Source organism: Neopelma chrysocephalum, unplaced genomic scaffold (genome assembly GCF_003984885.1).
Source record: "Neopelma chrysocephalum unplaced genomic scaffold, ASM398488v2 Primary Assembly neopelma1_26b, whole genome shotgun sequence".
Classification (NCBI taxonomy): domain Eukaryota; kingdom Metazoa; phylum Chordata; class Aves; order Passeriformes; family Pipridae; genus Neopelma; species Neopelma chrysocephalum.
Genome location: NW_020897696.1, coordinates 1,201,368 through 1,225,827, shown reverse-complemented (window position 1 = coordinate 1,225,827; position 24,460 = coordinate 1,201,368). Strand labels below are relative to the sequence as shown.

The 24,460-nt window shown below is 40.6% G+C and overlaps 1 protein-coding gene and 1 long non-coding RNA gene across 3 annotated transcripts in view; one reads left to right on the top strand and one right to left on the bottom strand.

The window, feature by feature from the left end:
- Positions 1 to 878: 878 nt before the first annotated feature.
- Positions 879 to 24,460, bottom strand: part of ADTRP (androgen dependent TFPI regulating protein) — a 28,175-nt gene continuing 4,593 nt past the window's right edge. Inside the window, exons 2-6 of the mRNA XM_027676194.1 lie at positions 21,480 to 21,614; positions 19,951 to 20,052; positions 10,752 to 10,867; positions 6,826 to 6,977; positions 879 to 951 (exon numbers count right to left, since the gene is read on the bottom strand). Coding sequence (XP_027531995.1) covers positions 908 to 951; positions 6,826 to 6,977; positions 10,752 to 10,867; positions 19,951 to 20,052; positions 21,480 to 21,614 — 549 coding nt within the window. The 3' untranslated portion in view covers positions 879 to 907. The remainder of the gene's footprint in view (positions 952 to 6,825; positions 6,978 to 10,751; positions 10,868 to 19,950; positions 20,053 to 21,479; positions 21,615 to 24,460) is intronic.
- On the top strand, positions 3,393 to 24,013 carry LOC113964228. 2 transcript variants are annotated; one of them, XR_003533109.1, is made up of 4 exons: positions 3,393 to 3,581; positions 7,358 to 7,542; positions 16,669 to 16,768; positions 23,908 to 24,013. It is a non-coding gene; the product is annotated as an uncharacterized LOC113964228 (long non-coding RNA). The 2 variants fall into 2 exon arrangements; XR_003533110.1 differs by lacking the exons at positions 16,669 to 16,768; positions 23,908 to 24,013 and adding an exon at positions 9,051 to 9,065.

The window sequence follows — 24,460 nt, the reverse complement described above, 5'->3', positions numbered from 1 at the left end:
ATGCAAGAATAATAACAAAGATTTTTCTTTTTCACATTGACCATTATGGAACACTTATGTACTTTCAGGCTTGCCTGTTTATTGGAGTTTGCAAAGCAGATCTCCAGTGTTTCAGATGTTAACAAAATGTTGAGGCTAATAACAGAAATCAACTATATTGAGGAAGATTAGTAAACATGTGAATGGAGTGTAATTATATGGCAGGCAGCTTTATGTTAAACAGTGCTTTAAATTAACATGCTTTCTGTCAAAGCAATCATACAGTCAGTATAATTAGGTTACTTTTGCTGTGAGATTAACTGAAACCAAGAAAAATGAAGAAAGTGTTGCCCTCAGATTTCCTGTTAAAATGGAGGGGAGATATTAAGCATATTAATGTTACAGAAAGTTTCTTATTAGAAGAACTTGGCTTCATGGTGAACTTTCTGAGCAGACATTTCTAATTACAGTCCTTGTTAGCCCAATTTGTTATCTAGCTAGCTTGGAAGTCACAGCACTGTTAAAATTATCTCTCCTCTTAATTTTTTCCAGACTTGATGAAGGGCAATCCAAACAAGAGTTGGCTTGCTTTCACAGGTCTTTCACAGAGTGGTGCCAAGCTCATGAGGGAGAGCATTTACCAGTGACGAGCTTTAACCATGGACACATCCTCACGTACATTGTGCAAGAGATGAGAAATCTGTGTAAACAGATGAACACAATTTTCTTATTCATAGCAGTTTCAGAGTTATCATGTAAGAGGCAAACATTTCATATTTTCCACCAGTTTTCCATATGTCTGATGTCATAATGGCTTCACCAGAAGCTGCAATGCATTGGAGAAAGGATTTATCACAGCTGCATTTATTTTCCTCTACTTCATGGCTTCAGCATTCATGGAGAGATCATTTGGCTTCAAGAGAAGGATTCACTTGCTTCTCAATTTGTGGTCCAGTATTACTATTGAATCTCCTGTTTGGACACAGAGGAGAAGATATTATTGGGGGGGCAGGATATACAGGGTGGGGGAAGGCCCATTAGGAGGAGGATGTGAACCTGGCCCAGCCTCCCAACATCCCTGGGGAACTCTACCCATCTGGGAGTGGGAGTAAACTACGAGTGCATGTCTTGGAACAGCTGCTAATGCTAAAGTGCTGCAGAAGTCAAATAAGCCTGGGATGTCCCCAGCAAGTAACCTATTACTCAACTACTGAGGAATGATTTGAAATGTACCATGGGCCGCATCCATTGAGAATAATTGTGCTTTGCCAGTGGGAGAAAGTATCTACCACCAAACAAACCTAGCTTGGGGTAAGAGTATGTGAAAAACTTTAAAAATAAAGCTTGTCTGGAAAAGCAGCAGATAGATTAATCCCTGCACTTGGATATCTGGAGAATCCTCACGTGGCTGGTCAGGACAGCACAGGACCTATTGAAATCCCACAGCTTTCTGAAACACCACTTAGGGACCAGTTGTGCTACTGTGGGGCACCACATGTGGCAATAATCAAATATATTTGGGTACATTATCTAACGCACTGTCTCAGCCTCTCTTCTTCCCTGATGATGATCATTCACTCACATGTGACTCTCTTTTATATGTTCCTTCCATGTCCATACACCTCTGAGGCTCTGAAACACTAATTGCTGTATTTTATTTCTCTCCAGCCTGCATAGCGTTTGGCGATTGACCTGATATGGAACAGAATTTTGGCATTTATTCCTTCCCAAATGATCCTGTATTTTGTACAGACCAAACAGATATTTTGAAGACCACAAAGAAAAAAATAGCCTCTTAGGCCAGGGCCAGCATGTTAACCAGCACCTGTTAATGTCTGGCCTCCACTGATGAAATTGTAAGCCCTGGGTTGCCACAGCTGCTGATCTGGTCTGCCTCCAGTGGATCATCAGATAAGCTTATCACCAAAGCTTATCCAAAGCTGTAAGAGGTAGTGCAGATTTCCTTTAAACAGCCAGTTGTCTCTAGGGGTAAGCTGCAGCTTGGGGGAATGACAAAGATGAAAGATATAAATATGCCATCACAGGTTTGTGGCACAACTACGACAAATGGATGAGACCAAAGTAAATACTCATATTTGCAAACTCTGGGATTTAAATCCTCTTAAATTTGAGTTCCATTCATCACCAGCAATATAGTGAAATTACAGATATAAACATTTTTTGTTCACTGAAAGGAAGAGATAGACTTGGACTCATTCTTTTTTTTTTAAAGGCATGATACAACAAATTAAGATTTCTTCTGGAAAGGGGTCTGAGTTTAAGAATCTCTGGATACTGCAATAACTAAGGGTGTAACTAGTGTCTGGAGTGATAACTACCTGCAAAACATCAGCATTTTAACATGCATACAAAAACTGCTGTTCATAAGCCTGTACCAGTACATTCGTAACACAGCTTCGTACCCCACACAGTAGCCCTTTGCATCCCTTTATTTGCCATTTGGGTTTCTGCAGTCTCAAGGTCTGCTCAGAAGAATGAAAGCGTCAAGAATTCTATCTTTTTACAGTATTGCCTTGCATTGCAGAGATTTGTGCGATGACACATAGGCTGGATTTCCCAATATCTAGCAAAAGGGTGTCAAGAGAACTTGGTTTCAAAAGCACATAAATACAAAAATAAAACTCAGAGAAAATAATCATGTTACATGTTTCTGGAAAGTGCATTTAATGCAGAAATGCTCCAGAAAAGGAGAGGAAAAACAGGTTAATGAGAAGATTGCTACCTAACTTTAGTTCAGCCTTAAATAAATACATAAATATGATGCAGCAACGTCTTCCCAAGATATTCAAGAGCTCATAGAAGATCTGGAGGAGCACATCCATCTGTGCACTGAGCATGAGAAAGTTACTCCACCATAAGTTTTCTCTCTTTCCTGAGAGTAATGGCTTATTCTTTTTGTGCTGCCTTATCCCTTGCTTTATAATATCTTTAATTTTGGCTTTGCCCTTGCTGATGTTCCTCAGCCAGCTGCTGGCCAAAGCTTTCCCTTTTGGAATACAGCAAACATACAGCTGGGTCTGTTGGAGCTGCTGCCTGCTCTGACAGTCAGCCTCCCTTCCTCCCTTTCTGCCTTGTTTCTCTCCCAAAGGACAGTTCTACCACCTGGGGATGAGCGTCCCTCTGGACTTGGTAGAGGCCTTGTGGCTGTAAAACCTTGCAAGGGGTTTGCCTGGTATCCCTCAGGAGATGTTTCAATCACTGGTGGAGCAGGTAGTTGTTGCTAGCTATAGCTTCTCTCCACCTACATTTCAAAGTATTGAAATGAAGCAGCTGATGAATGTTGTTTTGGGTTTTTTTTTCAGATATATTGGAAGACAAATGAATCTGCTCCATCCTCAAATGCTGGTTCTAGAGAAGAAATCTCAGTTGAAATACTGCTCTGTCTGAGGATCTGGTTGTCTCAACAAGAGCAAAACCTGAGGGAACACTGCTTTGCTTTATATTTGAAGATTCTAGTTTGACTGGTCAAAGGAACATGAGATCAGTTGCCTATGTGATGTTTTCCACCCATCAGGAATGGGAGAAGCTGTCACGTGGTTGATCTTTGGTACTCAGACCCTGCAGCCAAATTGTTGGCTGAGGTAAATTTATGGCAGTAAAAGAATCAGCTCATTGTTTCAAATTATCCTCTTTGGAGTTTCTGTATTGCTCAACATTGTCTTGTACTCTAGAAACTCTGGGATTTAAAACAAAAAGAAGTCATTACTGGTACTATTTTCTGTGCCTCTCAGGCTGTGCAGCTGGGTTGCCTTAGTTACCACCAATCCAACTGTGCAAGGGGAGGGAGAGGCACATGAGAGAGAATACATTTTTAAAACATCCAATACTGTATGAAGCAGTTTGTCTATAAATAATAAAATTAATTTAGGGTATGTCATCTTCTGGTTGTTCTGAAAAGGAAAAACAAGGTTATATTATTCTACAGCCTGGATTTTCTAGCTCTCAGAAGTGATACTGTATCCTTTTGGTCAAGCACAGGACAATTACTTGCTTGAAGCTGAAAGCTGCCATCTGTAGTCTTTGGAATAAGTTGGAACTAACTAAGTGTGAAAAAGAGTAAATATTTATGTAGCTGGTTTTAGGAAAAGTAATAGTGGCTCGGAGTTATAAAGGAATGGGGAAGAGTCCATAAGAAGCATGCTATGCTGTGGGACAATCTTCATTTGCAGCCTACAGTCTGCCACAGGATCTATGTCCAGAAGGAAATCAGGCTTACCACTGTGATGGAGCTATTTGTTAATTATTTCTTGCACCTTCGAGTAAACACATCTGGGCACAAACTCAGCAACTTTTCTTCCTTTGAGTGGGAAAGAAAGAAAGAAAAAGCAGCAACAGCCCTGGAGTTTTTTCCTTTGAGGAGGATCCTGGTGCCAGCAGCCAGGGCAGGGTGCTCTGCCTTGTCAGATCCCACCAGCATCAGGTCTAATTACTCAGTGGCTCCAGGTGTTGTTGAAGAAAGTGTTTTCAGATGCGCCTAGAGGAACCTAGTGGATAATTACATTGCTCTGTAACCCAAACTGTGCCTTTGGGGGACTGAGCAGGAAGCAAAAGAGAGATCAAAAGTGCCCTTCTGTGTACTTTTTCTTTTCAGGGAGACGGGAGGTGGGCAGAGTAGAGAGTACAGAAAGATGAAGAGGTCTGTCCTCTACCACCACAGATAGTTTTGCTTTGGGGGGGGGGTTGATTTTTGTTTTGTTTTGTTTTCTGCAGGGTCATTTTAACTGCATCATCTGCCTTATTGTGATGGGAAGGTGAGACGGGAAAGGGTAGTATGAAAAAAGGTACATGGAGCCATTTTTTCTGGGGGAACAAAGATATGTTGGAATTGTGTCTTCATTCAGTTTGCAGCTCTTTTTATTCTGGCAGTGTTGAGCCAAAGATTTGTCTCAATCAGGAACATATTAAGAATTTGGCACACTGTAATTTGGAATAGTTTCCCTGTGGCTGTGCTTCAGTGCTTATTGGGACCTTGTTATCAACACCAGCTTAAGGAAGTCCTACCCTTCTCTTGAGTGGACGCAGCTGGGAAATGAATAGGGAAAAAGACTTTGCACCAACATGGGGAACTGTAACTCAAGGGAAATATCTTGCACATGGGTGAAAACACCATGTAATTGTTAAGGCCAGGATTTTATGGCTCCTTTGAAAAATATCAAGTATGCATGGAGAGGCAGACCCACCACACACAAGAGGCCTCCAGGCATCACAAGAGCACACCCTGTATCAATGGAGAATATCGTATGTGCTGTGTTTATATACATACTCTGGGGTTGCATTCATGCTACCATGACTGGGGGTGCTTTTCAGCCTTTCTGTGTGCACAGAAGAGTTGAGTGCTTGTCCCAGTTTATTTAGTCAGCTGTTTGCAATGTGTTTTTGCAGTTAATTTGATCTCTGCTTAGTATGACCTTTTGTCCAATCGATTAACACATTGGAAATCAAATTATTTTAATTCTGATTATCTCCAATGTATGCATCAGGCATACTCTAGGCCTGAAATTACTATACTCTGACATGAAAAAAAATCTGATACCTAGATGTATCAGATATCTCATATAAAGACTCACACCATCTTGTAGTGATGATGTGGTCTTTGATTGGTAATAGTTACTATTTATGTGATACATCTTAAACCAGAGCTAGTGCAGAAAGGCTGCAAATCAGTTTTCATTTACCAGCAGTCCTCATCTCATATCATGTTTATGCAGAATAGAATGCAGCCAGAATTTCCAAACATTGACATGCAGACCAAGCATCTTATTTGCAAAGGTATCAAGCGGTGAAGTTGGTTATTCAGCACATTTGAAAGTCAATCTGCTGCTTTTAGGTAGCTGAGTATGGATGGTGAGAGACTAGCTACAGACACTCTACTTTGGCTTGACAGGCATGTGAGACTTTGCAAAATGGATCAGGCATCAAATGTTCCCTGAGAACAGAGGGAGGTTGTCTTATTTATTTTCAGAGGTGTTTTTGCAGTGTTTTTTCTTTCATCAGAAAGCCAGTTTAAGAAATTGCAAATGTTCACACATTTGTCCTAAATAAAATACGCACATTTTTCTGACAGAAACACTTTCATCCTCAAAAACTTAATATTGAATTAAAAAGGAAAGAGGAAACCAGAAGGGATAATGATGACAAAAACAACAGTAACAACAACAATAATGATAATATCCAATGCCAAACACCCGAAGGTGCTTCCTCAGTTCTTTCTTTCCTCCAACTGTTGAATGTGTCCTCCTAAACTATTTTTTCCCAACTGCCCATTTGTCCAAGAAAGCTGTCTTTGATTTTCATTAAATCACTACCAGTTATACCACTACCAAAGCAGAAGGGAGAAATTCTCAAGAGTTTGTAAAACTTTCTGAAGTGCTGTTTTATTCATGGCGCTGCTGCCACGATGCTTTTGCTTGGATACAGTAATGCGTTTCTATAAATTGTCAGTAAACAGTGCTATTCCCTAGTCTGACAAACACCACGTGATGCAGGTGTAAGAGTTTTAGCCTGGGAGACAAGGCTTCTCTGGACCCTTCTTTGAGTAGGAATTCAAAACCAGTGATTATGCTTGTAAGAGGTGCTTCTTTAGCCACATTTGAGAAAGCTGGCCTGGCCTTTTTTCTGGTAGGGTTGGGATCCTTGCTCCAATTTGTTCTCCCTTTGTTAGTAAGTGGGCAGGACTTGGCAATCACTATCAGACACCCAAATGCCATCTCCCCCCCTCAGTGTACTAGTGCCCCCTTCCTCTCTCTGCCTGCCTAGGCAATCACAGCAATTCATTTTTTATTTGTTTTCATATGAATAGAAGTAATAAACAAAACTTGGACCGACCCCATATCATACGGTTGAGGAACTCTCCAAAATTGTAGAAAGAGACGATGACAGCAAGGCTACCGGCAAAAAAGGCTGCTAGTCCAGGTGGGCTGAACAAAGCGAAGAGAGGATATACCCACTCTCCTGTTACAGAATAAATCCACAGGACCCTAGGCAAGGAAGGAGAGAAATTACCTTTGGTTAGGACCATTCAGTTAGAAGAACCACTTCACAATTTCTAACTCCTGAAAGGCCAAGTTATCAAAACGGTCTTGATACAGAGAAAATTAGATCAGCTGTCGATACATCTCCTCAGCACTTGGGCTATTTGCTGTGAAGCACACTTAAGCTGCTGCAAAATTAAATGGGTTTCAGTGCAGGTTGAAATGCACAAAATGTTCTGCTGTCACCCTGGTGACATTGGCTATTAACAGCAGTAAAATAACACTAAAACAGCAAAATGTTCCTGAACAGGGATGTGCACTTGTATATGCTAAGTGAAGCTTATTCAAATAAGCTCTCACATGTGTTTGCTCTCTAGTTACAACAGCTTTTCAGCCCCTATCCAGATCTCGAGGGCCTGTGGAGACACAGTGCTGTTTCTCCCTGCCTCAATCCTGCTGCTGTTGACCACTGTTTTGAGGAGTGGAAAGAAGTTTTCAGGAGGCAAGAGGGCAAGGACAATTCTCCAGCATCTTTTCTTTTGGTCTAAGAGGAGGAAGAGAGGAGGAATGGGTAGGTAGGAAACAGATGCAGCTGCTTCACTCCTTTTTTCCAGAACTCTTTGTAAAGCATAGTTTGGAAAAGAAGGAGAAGGAAAATGAAAAAGATTAATACACCTGCTTTATAGGGTTTATTTTCTTCTACTTAGACCCTCTCTTTCTGCTTTTTTCTTCTCTCAAACATGTTGTAGTGCCTGTCAGTTCACTGATACTATCCTCATTGTTTATGGCTCAGAAGAGTGGTTGGAAGAAAACACCTGAACTTAAGAATATAAAAGTGATCTTTATATGCCAAATATAGGAAAGAATACAATTTTTGTGACTGAAATAATTTATATTTGTGTTGAATATGTAAAGAATATAAGAAATAGGGCTGGTCTCCAGGGATTGTTGTAAGATTGTACCATTCTAACAATGGGCAGCACTTCCTTAAAACAAACCTTTGGGTCCAAAAGGTGCTTAAAGGTTTAATTCTTGATTAAAAAACCCCCACATGTAAGGTGAAGGCCATACTTTCCACCATCAGTGCTAACATGGGAATGCAATCCCACTCTTTCTGATGGCAACCAGCCTGCTACCTTACACTAAGCATCATTCCTCAAAGAGAAGTGACAAACAGGCTGCCCTACTATCTTACAGCTGTGTCCTGACACTGAGCAACGGGAGAATTCTAAGGACAAAAAAAAAGTTTGAAAAGATGATTCTTCCTTTCTCTAGTTAGAGAAGGAAAGAGTGGGGCATAAAAAAGGTGGATTTTTACCTTGCCTGTAAATTGAGATTTACTAATCCTCATCAAAGGGGTAGAGTGGAGAAATAGAGGGGATTGGTAGTGGAGCTGTCTGGACTGAGCACAGAAATGTTTAAATATAGAGACTTATTTTCATGATTTAAATTCTTTCATCAAACAAACAGGGCTGTGTAACACAGAAGTCATTAAAAAAATAAAAGCCTGCAGAAAAGGCCACTGAGAGGCTGAGCAGAAATACTGAAGACCAGGTGCTAACTGGAGCCTGTGCAAATGTCAGCATGTGTTCCTTATTGCACAGGACTACTCTTTCCGTACTGTGTCTCAAACAGTAAAACAGTGAATGAAAACTGCCTTTATTTTATATAATGAGGAGCTAGATTATCTTGATGCAATTTGGCCAGCTTGTGTGTCTCATATGAAGCACTCCACCTTGTCTTCTCAAATCCAAATAAATGTCTATGCAGGGTATTCAAAGCTACAGTGAAAACCTGCTCAGAGGCAGGTGCCTGGTGCAAGCCATCACTGTTGCTTAGTTTCTCTGCTACCTTGCAGGGACCAGCTCTCAGCCCATTGACACTGCAGCAATGGCAGTGGCAGTTCAAGAGGAGGCTTTTAGGAAGGACTCTGTTGCTTTTGATACATACAGTGTCTCAATGGGACTATTAAATCACCAGGTTGCAGCACCAACAGTAAAATATGTACCTATGTTAAGACTTCAGTGCACAGGCCTGAAATTCTTTATGTTAGTTGAAAGCTGTTGTCTGTGGTTGCAGGGAATCAAGAAGAGGAGGCCTTAAGAAAGCAGATGGGAGGTTCCTTGCTGATGTGGGAGCAGTATTGAAATCCTAATATTTTTATCCAGTCATCAGGGCCCTGGGACAAAGGGGCCAAGCATTCTAAGGGACCACCTTCCACTCAGGACCCTGGCAGCACCTTGCAGCACCAACTCACAGAAGATACTGGGAGGGCTCAATTGTGTTGATCCTCATCCTTTGGTGTGGATTCAGATCCTGATATGAGTTGTGTCTCCTGAAGGGTGAAATTGCTCAGCTGATAGGAAATTTAGGGGAAGGTATGGCACACATGGCTGTACTAGTTGCTGGAAGAGCAGTCTGGTCTCAAAGACAGTAAAACCCAAATGTCGGAAGACAAGCAAAACAAAGCTGGTGTTAAGCAACTGGGTAAATGAGAACATAGAAAAGGAATTTAGGAAGCCGTGGTTGTAATCCTATTAGGCTCTGGGCTGGATTAGGATAAATGGCTCTTAAGTTCCTTATGTAATGTAACAGTGAAGTCCCCTGCTTCCACAGTCTCTCTTCCACAGACTGATGGGTTTCAAGTCACACGTGTGACTTTCATCTGTGCAGTTCATTTTCTATTCCAAATTTTCATTTGGTGGGCTGAAGGTAGTCTCTAGCTGATAGTGCGAACTGGTGGGTAGGAATGGGAATGATGGGTTCCCTCACAGTCCCAGTGACTTCTCAGAAATCTTTGCATGAAGACAGGTCACTTCCCTGCAGACCTGTATCCTCTTTTTGTTATCCTCTTCTGTATCCTCCACCCTAAGGCCTGGATGTTTCCTCAGCTCTGGAAAGTGATATCACAGCATACCCTGAAACTATACAGACCCCTTCCTGAGCAGAGTCTCAACATAAGGCATCCTCAGAGTATTTTGGAGTGTTGGCAGCTGTCCATAGTTATATGGAGTGGTAGTGCCTCCAGACCCCGGTGCTGCAGCCAGGATGCAACAGATGCAAACTCAGCTCCAGGGGTGCATGACACACACACAGGAGGCACACAGATGGCTATGGGCTGGAATAGGTGTGCTGATTAGATATAGTTTATTCTCTCAAGATCGTTCTCCAACGTGTTGGGGATCAACGGTGGTACATTGTTGGAAATGTAGGCGGTGTCCACAGGTAGAGTGGGAGGTGCTAGTGGGGCAGACACCTCCTTGCTACCTGTTGGTTTGCACCTGGCTCTGAGTATCATTTTCTGTCTCAAGTTTCTAAACTCAGCCGTGTGTTTCCCTACCAAATACTGAACTGAATTTTACTCCTCTCCTGCTTCCATGACCCCCAGACCTTTTGAGATTTGGTGTTTTTGCAGTGAGCCAGAGAGTAAGTGGAGGTAAATTTGATGGTACTGGTAGAAATAAAAACCCCAGCCCAGCAGAAATAACTCAGAGTACCTTGGAGTTTATGGCAATTTAGTTGCTTTTCTATAAGAGGCCTTAGAAGAGCAAAAGATACTATGTAAGGTCTCAGTACCTGTATTGTGTTTGAAGAAACCTCGTCTACCTACATCTGGAAATAGTTTCCATGGGTCTCAGCTGAAGTTTAAATGATTTCTCCACACAACAGACTGTTGTCTTCCATGTACCTGGGCGAGAACTTAGATCTAAGTACAGCAATTGGCCTTGTTTTACAAACTAGATCACTTGAAGAAAATATTTTAAAATATATAATTCTTACCAACTGATATACAGAAAAGCAACAAATCCCAATAGAATCAATCCCTTCCTCTTTGCTGGGTAACGGTGTGGCAAGGCAAGGATTTCCAGGAGAGCAAATGGCAATACAGCTGTGTGCTGAGGAAAAAAGAGAGTCTGTCACCGACCGATTGCAGTGCCTCACCTTCAGTTATTGGTGATCACAAAGCTCAAGCACCTGCCTATAAGCAAAGGATTATTTAACAATACTGAGTATAAGTGTATACAAATGTGCATACTTGGTTTTTTTCATAGTGAAGAAGTACCCCTACAGTAATAAGCGCAATAATTTTCTTGTTAGTATGATGTAAAAGGTACTGTAATTAGGTTTGCCTGTAGCGTGATCTGCGTTACTTTATAATAGGTGAGCTCTCCTTTTGCATTTTGTAATGCAATAATTTTTTTGTTAATTCCCATTAGAGTACAAAAGTTATTGAACTCTATTGTAATGTGTACTTGAGGATGTAAAAAGTCTGCTCCTTGAACTCATTAAGAAATTGTTGAATTACCTTTTTGTTCTCTTCAAGTCATTATTGTATTTTATATATTGTCATTTATTACTTACTCCAGTGCAATTGCAGTGCGTTGTGCTTCTCTTTGTAAACTGAAAAATGGGGTGGTAAACATACAGAGGACTTCAGTTAGCTGTGATTGAAGATGATGAAGGAACTTCAAAAAAGCTTATTTAAGAGTTAGAAAGGAGTTAGCTTGCTAGAGAAGCGTGTTTTTCTTCTCTCTCTCTTTTTTTTTTTTGGTCAAAGAGTTTGTATTGTATTAAGTAGATTCAGTTTCAAGGACTTTTATGATAACTGTCTGAGCATGGAGAATTTTCAGCACTGTGCAGACAAATTGGTGGCACTGACTGTTTTGTGGTGAGGAGCTGCCTCCAAGAGGAGGTGGGGATGTTGGGAGCACAGCAGAAGGCCTTCTACTCTCAGATGTTGAATGGACAATGTAGAGGCTCTTGGGATGCTAATGCCTCAACTTGTTGACTGATTTGTTCCCATTTCAGAAAATAATTTGTTTTGGTGAAATTTCCCCTCTGAAAGTTTGGTAATATTCCCTGTGCAAAAAAACAACTTCAAGTTGCAATATCTAGGAGAGATGGCTTAAACAATGTGGAGGAACAACACAGCAAAAACAGTCAATGGGATGCAAAGGAGAAAACTAAAGCAACTGTAGCTGACTAGTTGGTTAAATTCCTATTAATTAAGAAAATATTTTCATGGGTAGATAGGAGGAGGTATGGGAGGAGGGCAACAGAGAAAGATAGACTTTTAAACAGAAAAAATGTGAAACTAAGGATTTCTTTTGTATTTTTCCCTAAAGGCACAACCTGCTGGATGTATGGTATGAAGTTTCCTCTTGTCCCAAGGAAATGGTTGTAACACTTTTAATGTGTGTATCTGTCAGAGACTTTGCTAAGTATCTGATATGATAGTATGGTGTTAAAGTTTTCTTGCTGTATATTTATAGTATAAGTTGTCACAAATACACATTAAATTCTTTAAATGCACATTGAGCTATATATAGCATGCATGAAAACAGTCTTTACCTATTTGTTTAAGAGACAGACATCCATTTTTGTCTGCTGCTGCCAAGTGACAACTCCCTGGAAGCTGCATGTCCTATTTCAGCCCTCCCAACACCCCTGGGAGCTGCTATTCATACCTGGCTGTCCTACTATCAAAATAACCCTTTCACCTTCATTATCATTTTTTTCAGAGAAAAGAGATAGAAAAGATTCATTTGCTGTTCCAGTTTCTCTCAGTCACTGGCATTGAGGTTTCCTTCTGTTTTCTTTCACAAAGATATTCTTCAGCTCTACAACCACTTAGTTGATTGCATAGGTCTTGTATCAGTACAAGTGATTCCTGAATTCATTTATCATGTTTCCTTTGTGAATATAAAGGTTTTTTCTTTTTGTCCACAATTCCTTCTCATGTACACATACACCCCAGGCCAGTAACCATGTGGGAAAATCTTCTCTTGCATTTCTGCTGTCTCAGAGTCCACTGATGGTTTCACGTATTTCTGCCAAGCCAAATTTGTCCATTAACAGTAAAATCACAGAGGAATTTCTGTCGAATATCTGAGCATGATTATGACAGCAGATGCGTATTTATGCAGCAGACACCAGAGGAACACGAGGATGGCTACAGGGTGCAAAGCCTGCCCTTTGCCTATGACACACAGTTGGATTTCCACACAATTTTCCTCTCACAGCAAAGAGATGTTGACTTTGGCAACATCGTTAGTGATAGACCATATATCATGGTTAATCATATCTGCTGAAAGGCTTTAAAGGCTTCTCACATCCTTCTCAATAAAAAAATTTTAAAAAAGTATTTTCTCATTCAAGTTATTTTTAACCATAGGTCTCTAGTGCGTAGTCATTAAATATATTTTCAACCCTATTTAGCTGAGTTTCATATCCTTAAACTGATGTATATCTGAGGAGTGCAGTATTTGTATGGGGCCAAATTAAAATATACAGTTTTGCCTCCTCCTTTAAAGAAAACTTAATAATTAAGCTCAGATTGACATAGATCAAAATATTGGCAAAAATTGCTGGAAACAGTGAGTCATTTTTTATTTCAATTAACAGTTTCTCAGTTTCACATATAAACAGTGTATAAAAAGTAATTATCACAGAGGGAGAAAAAACCCTTTTTCTCTCCAAAGTAAGGAAAACAAGCTAAAACAATAGCTCTGTGTACTGATCAGGCTATCAATGAACCAAAGTGAATCAGAGAGCTTTTTTTGACTCTTGGCAGGAATCCTGTTAATACTTATTTTTGTTCTTTGAAATATTAATGTATTTACTTGTCTAACAACCTCTGTTTGTTGAAGGAAGCTTTCAGCTTACAAATTTTGCAAGAGCAGAAGTATTTTAAAAGCTGGGTTTTTTTATATATTTCTATAATGAAAAGATAAAAGTTATGGGACTTTCAAAATTATCAGAGGCCTTTGGTTAGCTAATCACACTTTTAATCTGAATTCTGCTTCCAAACATTCTATTTTAAAATCCTTTGTGTCTCTTTTTGGCACTTATGATTTTTAACTTGTGTTTGGTTTCTTTGCTTCTTTCCTTACAAACTCAGGTGAATCTGAACTAGTTAAAAAATTGCAAATTTATTTTTGTAGCTCATAAACTCTGGCATATGAATACAGGGAGAAGAAAGTTTCTTAAACATATGTTGAACTTTATCTGAAACATTGGCACGTTAACTCATATCCTGCAGAGAAGAACATTCTTCTCCTTCTTTACTTTTTGTTTCCTACCCTGTGTTGTATGTTTCCCAGGATACGTTTCAGGTTCATCAGTTTAATCTGAGGTAAATAGTCCTCTCTGAATATTTTTTCCACTGTTTGGTAAGTCCATATGGAACTTTTACTTGCCATGTTTTGAGTAATTTGTGTGTTTATTTAATGCTGTATCCTCGTTTTGCCATTGAGAATACAAGCACAAGCAAGTTTCCTGGGGTTGAGAAGACAGGGTTGGGTAGAGTTTGTGTTCAGCTGCAGGCTTCAGCCTAGGCTGAGTTTTAAGCCCATGAATAATCTCCCCAGAGCTACTGAGATCACTCGTATGCTCAACGCGTGTGTTGCAGTTGACTCGGTTTGACCTTGTTTGACTCCAGAGTGAAGGAAATGATGCCTTGGTTGACCATAGCTGTTTGTTTCTAATTTGTCTGCATTTACATACCCTCCATGTCTGCTTTCCATTAACATGTGAGACTTTAGGGAGGGATTTTTTTCACAAACAGTTACCGCTGGCCAAACTAAACTCCACTGGGCACAGTTGGAGACCATCAAGTGCTTTCAAAAAACTGCCTGTGTTTCTCCTTTCAGACAAATTCCCCACAGAGATTGTGTGCCGACAACCACTCGTGGCCAATACTCATGCTTCTATCTCCTCCATCAGTATGTTACTGCAAAGAAAAAGCAAAACCCCACTTTGGTGCTGCCTTATGAGGCTTGTAAGCCAGTGTTCATTGGTTGACCCTTGAGGTGTTTGCTCAGATATTCAGCTCTTTGTTGGGAAACATCCCCTTGTCTATGGAAATTTCCTTCAGTCGGATTCTTTCATAAACACAGCCTGTGTTATCTGAGCATAATAAAACTAAATGGCTTCCTGTCACGATGACCTCTGTTTAGTTTTATACTCATAATTTTCTGAATCTCTGTATGCTCTCTCCTTTTTTGGCCTAATTTTTGAACAAATCCCCTCTTTAGATTTATTTTGCTATTATTTTGCCTTCATTCAAATGCCTCCTTCAAAATTTTCTTTTCCAATATATCCTTACACATTTTTCTTACTCTCTTAACCTTGCTTTAATTTTTGAGGTGGAAATGGCTTAAGCATTATTGTTCATTTTATTTCTTTAACTAGTACATTGCCATGTTTAGTTAAAGAAATAATTCTCTCTTAGAGTTACTACATATTTTACATCTTTTATATTCTCAGCCATCGGTGCATTTTCAGGGAAACACAGATTTATTTTATGGATAGAGTGGGATGTACAAGGAGTCCTGTTACTGAGCAGATGTGGTGGCAAATTAGTCAGGAAGCTATTGCTCAATTTAATTCCAGCAGCACTCCTGTCTGAACCTTCAGCTACTCTCTCTTTCTGCCCTTTCCAGGTCCATTCATGCTCATCTGAAAAGCAAAATTTTTTTTTTCTTAGACATGTAGGTAGTTTTGGAGCGTTGTTGTGAAAAATGGATGAAACATCAGACCAATTGTATGATCAAAGGTAAAAGAGTTTCAGAGATAAAGTTTCTTTCTTGCATGCATGCATTTTTGGTAATAAGGCCCTGGCTGAATATCCTATTGCTTACTAGCAAATGTTTTGTCTCAATGTCAATGCCAGAATTTTGATTGTGTTTCACCCTGACATTAGACATGTAGTCTAAGAAACTGATGTTGCATTGCAGCTGGAGGCTGACATGAGACTGAAGTGACACATCCTTTGCTGTGGAATATTTGTCTCCAGCTGTTCCTTTGCGGGGTGGGTTACGGAGGCTGCACCTGTGCACACTGGGGTAGCAGCAGTCTGGGAGGATTCCTGCCATAACATTTGTCTGTGAAACACATACTTTCTCCCTGAGGAAATGGGCTTATGTCAACAAAAAATGGAAACTTCAAAAAAATCTATGTAGTGCTGGGAAAAGCTAAGCATCTTTGCTCTTAAATGTGTGGGGTGATTAATTTTGTGTGCCATATCCCTCACACATACATTCTTCTTTGCCAAAAGCTGAATGTAGTTGGAAGCCTATGAGTGTCCATTGTTGCAAGACAGATTGAGATATTGTGAAATGCAAACAAATGGAAATGTTTCTCTCTTGTATAAATATGCAAGAATTATTAAGCATTAAATACCACTTGCAAAGAGAATCATTTAAGATTGTCAAAGATGAACCTGAGGTTGTTCGTGTGTACACACCTGGAGTAGTGGTCCAGTTAGAGTGGCCTGAACAAGTGGGTTTTGCTCTACGAACTGATTTTGCACCCCCTTTTTTGGTTAGTAATGCAGCAGCTTCCTAAAATAGCTGTAGTAAGATATAATCCTTCCTACAGATACCCTCACAGGACAGTAAGAGTAATTCATATTCATAGAACTTATTATTTTCCAGATGGAAGTAAATCACACTGATCCAAAATACCATTTCTGTTGATGTAGTTGTGTACACACTGGGGAAGGTAAGGCTTAGCTATGTAGATAGAACACAAGCAGTTTGTATATACCAAGAAGCTCCAAGATGAGAGGGAACATCGTGAATTTTGCTGGTATTCTTACTGTCAGAGCATCAGTGGCTTGCTTCAGTGAAGGAAAATTACTTGTATGCACACAGCTTGTTCTCTCACTCCATTGCATTTTCTTTTATACGTTCAGATACTGCTTAGCTACATCAGGGCAAGGTGCAAAGGAGCTTCAGAGGCTCAGACCATGTGGAGTCTGTTGTCATCTCCACATGAAAGTGAAAGTCTGCCAGGTAAGATGTATTTCTTCTGTGTCTCCATTTACCATCCCTCCTTTTCTATTCTCAGCTTTTTAGCTTACAAAGTCCTCTGAACATGCATTATTCTCAACAATGTGCCAGTAAAGTGCCCGGGACACTAAAATGCTGGTTTTTGTAAAGGTGAGAGTGTAACACGGCTAAAAAGTAAATTAGAAAAAGAGATGACTGAACTAAACTTAGCTGCAGCTTGAAAATAGAGAAAATTTTGTTTTTTACAAGAACTATGCCCTACAGACCGAAAATATAAATTTTTTTTTACAAAAAGACAATTCTACCGCTACCATTTTTTGTGAACACATCTGGTCAAGGCTGACGTGTATCTTTTGTTATAGATTAAACTGTTTTTGAGTTATCTCTTCCGAACCACCATTGCCCCTCTTTGTTTAGTGTTCAATTCTGTCAGACCCTTTAAAATGTAGCATTCCCCAATACTGCCGTGAAGTTGAAAAATACATGCATATGGTTTAATACAAGCTGTCTCCAGCAGTTAGTTGCCTTCTGGAGGGTATCCAGATGTTGCTTGGAAAGAGATGACGGAGAAAGAAATAAACAAATTCACTTGACAAATTGGCCAGCATATCTTCTGTCTCAGCCATCTTCCACTTCAGAAATCTTGTTCAAATAAAATAATTGTGCTTGAGACATAAGTAGGGTGGGGTTTTTTTCATCCATGAAGCTCTAAGTTTTGTATAAAGATGGTAAAACATAATTATCACAGGTAAACAGAAGTGGAAACTGAGGCTCAGCCTTTGGATTAAACTCAGGAAAAAAGCAAAGAGAGAAACCCAGATAGTCTGGAATATTTAGCCCCTTCAAATATTAGCAAAATTCCTTTCTGCATTAGCCATCCTTTCCGCAAAACAGAGGATACTTCTGCTCAGACTGCAAAAACATGCCTAAACTGTAGTGCTCTCTCCACAACTCTGGGCTACCTGGTGGGCAACAACACTTTCCCGCTGTAAGAGCAGTCCATGTGAGGGAAAAAAATGGCCAGTTCATTTTTGCAAGGAAGGTGCTGCAGCATCACCACAAGCAGCTCAGTATCCCTGAAGTGATTTTGTGTGGTTATTCTACAGTTACATAACAACATATGCTTTCTCTATTTACAACATTAAAATAGACCAAGATTTAAAAAAAAAGTACTCCCACTGCAAATTATATGGCACTGACATTTACTACTGATAGACCAGTGTCTTTTTCCCCCAAAGTCAGCTACATGCTGCCTCAATCTGCCATGAAATGTCTGGAATCTCAGAGCCATAATATACAGCAAAGTGCAAGGAAATGAACCCGAAGAAAAAGTGTCTGCTTGGCAATCAGAATTTGGAGATTGTCCCTTGAAGTGTTCGTATCTCCCTGCAGCTCCCTAGTGTTTCCAGTGATAGTGTTGGAAGAAAGAAATGCCTCACTCAAGCCTGAAGGCACCTGTTGGAAGGTGTGCCAAAACACAAGGATTGTCAATAGCAGGGATCAGTCTATGCTGGCGGCACATGTTTTACACTTGATATTGACTGGAAGGAAAATTTCCCACCCAGGAACTGTCAAGCACAAGATGTCTGCAGTGTATTAAGAGCTTTAGAAATAAAATACTAGGTTGTGATAGAGGTTTGCTTTATGCGAAGTTTCTATCTCATCAAAATAATTTTCAGGAAGAATTGTTTTTCCTTTTTTTATCACCTGTTTTTGACATTTTTGATATGGAAAAGCTTTTTGTTGTTGTCAGAATGACTCTGTTATGAAATGTAGATGTAGGTAGGGTAAGACAGAAGTTATAACTAATATGTTTGAGGGATTCCTGCAAAGAGTTCTTGCACATGAAATAAAAAGGTATGTCCTAGCGCCTCTCAACCTTCCCATGTCATAAACAAATGTGGAAATGGAAAGGGCAAATTCTCAGCTGTGTGCTGGGATTAAAACAAGCAGCAAAGCCTATATCCTCTCAGCTCCACTATGTACCCTCCCTTTCCCCAGCACCTCCACCACTGCGAAGATTTTAAACCAGTTGCCCATACTGCATCCTGGCCCTGAAACCAGCATGATGCTGAGGACATGAAGAATTTGTCATTTTTGTGGATTATGGTTTTGAGAGAGAGTGGTGCCCTCTTGCACCTTTTCGCAGAGGTTTGGACAGCCACAAAAAGGCCCTGGTTGAGATGAATTGGTGGACAGAGAGCTGGTGATGAGGTTAAAAGTGCGTGATGGCTGTGGTTTATCACTCAGGTATCAGCAATGCAGACATGCCTATGTGTGTTTGGATTCCAGTCACACATCTCTGAATATGCCTGTCCAAATCAAGTGGGTGCTCAAACCTCCAGCAACTGTCCTCAACCAGCCACTGCAAAACCGCCCACATTTACCTCCAACACCCATCATGAACTGCTGCAGTGGGTTGCAAAGCGTTATTCTTAAGAAATTAAGTCTGGAGAGAAATGAGTCTTCTATGTGATTATTTCATAGTTTTTGGCTCCTCTGATTCAGCCTAGCACTGAACCTCTCCCTTCTCTCCCCCTTCCCATTAGCCCCATGAGGCCTCCCTGACCTTGCAATCCACCCACAGTTTCTATGTTACTGTCAGCCTCCTTACACTTGACTGATGAGAAATATGTGATTATTCAACACATCATAAAAACGGCCAGAGCAAATGAAGGAGAAATCTGGAAAGTATTTACAGAAAATCTGTAAACAATCATTGCCATCCAGCTATTCAAAGCTGTGCACACATTAGCTTATTAGCTATAGACCTGTCACATTTTCTTTGGTTATTTCACCTTTTTTAAAAAATTAAGAGCTGCTTTGTTATACTCCCAGCCGTTTTGTATCTTAGAGACTTCTGTTAGCAGAGACAATTTCTTTCTTGAGCTACAATAAGTGAAATTTTTTTCCTTATGACTACACATCATTTCATTGACTTCAGAGGTTTGACAAGCACCAATTCACTGACATTCCTTGTGTGATAAAAGGCTTCTCGAGGCAGCTTCAAGCACATGCATCTGCTTGCTGTGTACAGCTCAACATCAGATTCAGACAAGCAGGAAGGAGGAGGTGAGAAAGAAGAAGCTGTGGAACTCTTCTGGAAAGTGACACAATGCATTGATGGGACACACGTTGCAAAGTCTCCCTCTTCTCTGCAAGAGGCCGAGGTGTTTCTTACTCACCATAGCGTGATTTAACCAGAACGGGATCACTCTATCAAGGCTTTTGGGGTAAACCAGCTCTCGATTGTAGGAATACAGTGTCCAAAAGGATATACACACAAACTGGAACCAAAATGCAAAATAAAAGAAATTTAGAAAAGAAAAACAAACATAATTAGGGTAGGATTTGGTTAGTGCTTTCATTTCTGAGGAGGCAAAACATTTTCTACATGAAAAATGATGACACTGCCAGATAAACTCATGTTATCTCACATTTACTGTGAGATGCAGTGTTCTGTGTTGATACTGGGAGAAAAAAACCTCCTTTATAAAGTGCCAACACTGACATTTTCTGTGGAATCCAAGATTAGCTGCTTCTTTTTTTTTTCCCTTTCCCTTTGCAGATGGGATCTTTTGATGGTCCAGGAGTTCTCCTCAAGGGACTGTCTGTCAAGCCTGTGTTTTGCTCAGTGACAAAGTAAAAACAGATCTTAGTAAGACAGTTCACATAGTCTTACCCTTATCTTCACAATTCATAAACCTAATTCAGAAACTGCAGGTGAAAGCTGTACTTTGGCCCCCCTTTTTTTCCCAACAGAGCAGGATTTACAGTGGGAGAACTTAACTGGAGGAAATGATCCCTGGTATCAGTCACTGATACCTGGAAGCTGATTCGCCTTTTGTTTGGCCTGGCTTTGTATTGGAGCACACTTTGTGGTTAGGGTTGGAAATCAGGGTGTGAGATGCTGGAAGAAGGAGACCGAGCCTCTATCCAGCTGGCACGATAGGGATGCCTGGGGGGATATGACAGCAGCATTGTGAATACTGCTGTGCAGGGAAGACAAATTATCCAGTCTCTCTGACTCCATCCCTGTCAGGACATTTTTACTGAACCAGCTAGCTGAGCTGCTTGTGGACCATGTTTAAGCAGTGCTTCTCAGCCCTTTGAGATTCAGAGGTGGCTGCAGGCATCACTTTCAAAAAGTGCACCTACATGTATAAATAACCCATCAGTTCCTGTCCAACCCACGGTGTTTTGATAAACAGCATTGTCTGTGAGGGAGTAGGTGACACATGATGAATCTGACATAAGCTGTGACTATAATTATTTTTCCATGAATCTGTTTCTCTCCAGTGCTTATTTAAAGCCACACTGGCTTTAGAGAAGGAGATGTGAGGTTTTGCTGCGTCTTAGGTACCCTCTCATGTCCTCCTGACCTGTTCTGCCCTTTAGAGAAAAGCCCTGAGTTAATAAATCCACAGCTATTTGAACCATGAGATTAACAGAGAGGTTACACCTCATTCACCCTTTGGGGTCAGTCTGTGTCCACTCCAGGACAGTAACCCTAACGTTTGTGCAAGAGGCTTTGCTTTCAACCATGACAGGCTCAGCATTGTTTCTTCTTCTAAATGGTCCAAATCTATTGCAAATTCAAGGGTAAAAGAGAGCCCTTAGTTCTTATCTCTTTTATACACATACATGGGATGCTATATACCCTTAATCATTTATGCAAATGTTATTTTCTCGTACAGAGACAGAGGTTACTTACTGTGGACACTGGGAAAGCCAGGACACTGAAAAGAAGGTCTCTGCTGGAAATTACGCACTTAGCACATCGCAGTTTCTTAATTAGTCTCAACACATCAGCCAGGAAGGACACCCCATAGAAGACGGCCTGCAAAATCTAAAGTAATTACACCTAATGAGGAAAACTCATCCAGCTTTCATTAGCATGTACCTCAATGAAATCTGTCCTTGCTCTTCAGGGAGCTGTTTCGTTCGTGAGTTGCAAGCCTGCGTGAGGGAAATAGCTGTTGGCTAAATCTTTTTTACTAGCTGAAACTGATTAAATAAAGTTGTTCAGGAGATAACTTTAACAGTATCTCAGTTAGACTAAACAGAGATGTGTGATGTGATTCAGATGGGTGAAGTGGAAGGACATGTTGAAAGCCAGCTCCCTCACACTTCCTATGTTAATTGTTGACATTGGATGTATCTGAGCAGGAGAGAATAAAATACACCAGGAAATGTTTTCTGTAAAGCAATTGCTAGATAGATTTTCCCACCATTTAGCCAACACAGGTTCTTTCCAGGGACTCACAGTGCAGTTGATATCAGTGTCAAGTAGTTCAAAATGCTCTAATGGGAGAATTAGGTGCAGAAGTTATCCAAAACAGAACCTCTTTTGCTGAACTCAAATTCAGTAAAGGATTTCAAGTGCTTAGAAGCAGAGATCCAGACCACTGAAGTTCTAGTTAAGTTTACATAGAACTATTTATAACTAATGAATTTTAGGGATGAGAGGTTGTGTTTTGGGTTCAGGGTTTTTTTTATTTCTTTCTTTACATCATTTACAAGCAATGAGGGAGGGATTGTTTGGGGAGGGTGCTAGGAGGATTTGGTAAGGAATTAGGCAAGTGCACACAAAACAGAACTCCGCAAATTATGTGTGAAATTGTCAGAACATTGTGGTTTAAGCCAATATTGCTTTTCTGATTGCTTCATTTTCTCTCCTAACACTATACAGCAGATCAAGATGAACCCAGTTTGTCAGATGCACAAAGGCAGAGCCTTGCGAAAAAATACTTCTCCCACTGCCTTACATTCCCCACCGAGTCAGTTCAGCTTGGTTAATTCACAGGGTGGCCCCTTCTTTTTAAGGCTAGATTCTCCCAGAGTGATGCAATATGGGAAATGCAGACTACTGCAAACACTAGACCAGCTAGTGATACTTAAATGGAAAGAGGGTTACAGCTTTCAGGATGAGATCTCTTTTGCCATGATCTCTACTGCGAATCAGATATTTATTTAACGCAAAGTGTCTGAAGTTGTGGCTGGTTACTTCATCAGTTTCTGAAGAAGCTGAGAAGGGTGGTACTTGGGAGGGGAAAGGATTAGTGCAATGCTTTTCCATCAGAAAATCCTTTTTTATCAAAGTATCTCAGGGGAGGAGGGGACTATGAGGGGACTATGATTTCACCATGGATGTTATCAAACAAGTACTTCTGCAAGGTTTAGTCTGGAGAGGCTGAGTCTTCCCGGGCAGCTAAATGACCATAATTGCAGTTGTCTACAGCAATCCCCATCCATTTTGTGTCTTCTCAGGAAAGGGAAAGATACATGCTTCCTTCCCTATCCTTTCTGCAGTCCAGAGAGTCACCACAGTAGACTATAGCCAGGTGCCACCGGTGGAGTGTCCCCCCTCCCTGTGCAGACCTGCAGCAATAGAGGTAGAGAGGAGCTGATACAGGCTGGGTAACTGGCCCAGGGTCACCAAGGACAAGGTATCAGAGATCACGCATCACCTGGTTCAGCTGCAAAGCCCCATGTTCCCTATCAAGGCATTGGTTGAACAACCACAATTTTATATTTAAAAAAAAGCCCAAGCATCTTCATCAGAACCCACATATGGTTCTGTTCAATTCTGAAGCACCCAAAACAGCTCTTTTAAATGTGTTGTTTTTCTCTCCCCGTTATTCCCATTAGCCTCTGTAACTGCAGGCACTATCTCAGTCAGTAGGGATTCAGCCCTCTAAGTCATGGGTCTGGTTCAGAAAAGTCCGTGCTGGGATGCAGCATACTCAGACACAAACACACGTTCAAGGCCCAGTCCTTGGCCTCACCAGGGCACCGATACCAAGTCCTTGAAGAGCTAAGAAAAGAGCTAACAGAAGCTCTTGTTACGCCCTGTAGAGTCAGCAGTAACTTTCTGTAAAAAGCATGAAAAATTACCATGAGGGTGGTGACAGTCTGGTGACACATGGTGACTAATTGCCAATAAAGCAATTAGGGAGAGGCCTGGTTCCCAGAGGATGAGGCTATTATTATCTTGTTCATGGTCAGCCTTACATTAATCATGGGACAGGGATAGGCTGTGTCTTTCCCCGCTTCAAAATTAAGTAAAACAAACATTTCTGAAAAGAAACAGTCCCAAAACAGCCACGTTCTCAGCCTGGTAAACATTTTTTCATACACAGGGGAGGACAATGTTATCTTCTGTATGGAAAATGCTTATCTGAACATGTAACCTAACCCATTTCTCTGGCTGAACGTGAAGAACAACTCCTGAAGAAGTTTGAACTCAGCCTCAGAAGCTTGAATGTGTGCTGCTGTAGCTCTGCCCTTGTTCATCACTGTAGTTTCAAAGGGGTTTCAGGCATTTCAGTGATCACTCTGTATTTCCAGAAGCAATAGAAGATTATACAAGTAATTTTTAAGCCAGAAAACTGAACTTATCTAGAATCATTCCTAGTAATGCTCAGTCTGGCACTGTGCACCCCCGGTAGATTCAAGTCAGAGCTCCAAACCCACACAGGTTATTCGTGTAAGAAAGGTGCGTCCAAATATTGCAGCCCTCCACTAAAGGGAAAATGTTGACATGAAAAAAAAAAAGGCATGAAAGCATCAAATTATTCCAGATGTCCCGTCCTGTGAATTTCTCAAGCAGCAGTACTGGCACTCACAAATCCATTTCAGTTGCTCATGGAATATAAATCCACTGGCTGTAAATAGAGAGGATTCCCTAAAGTA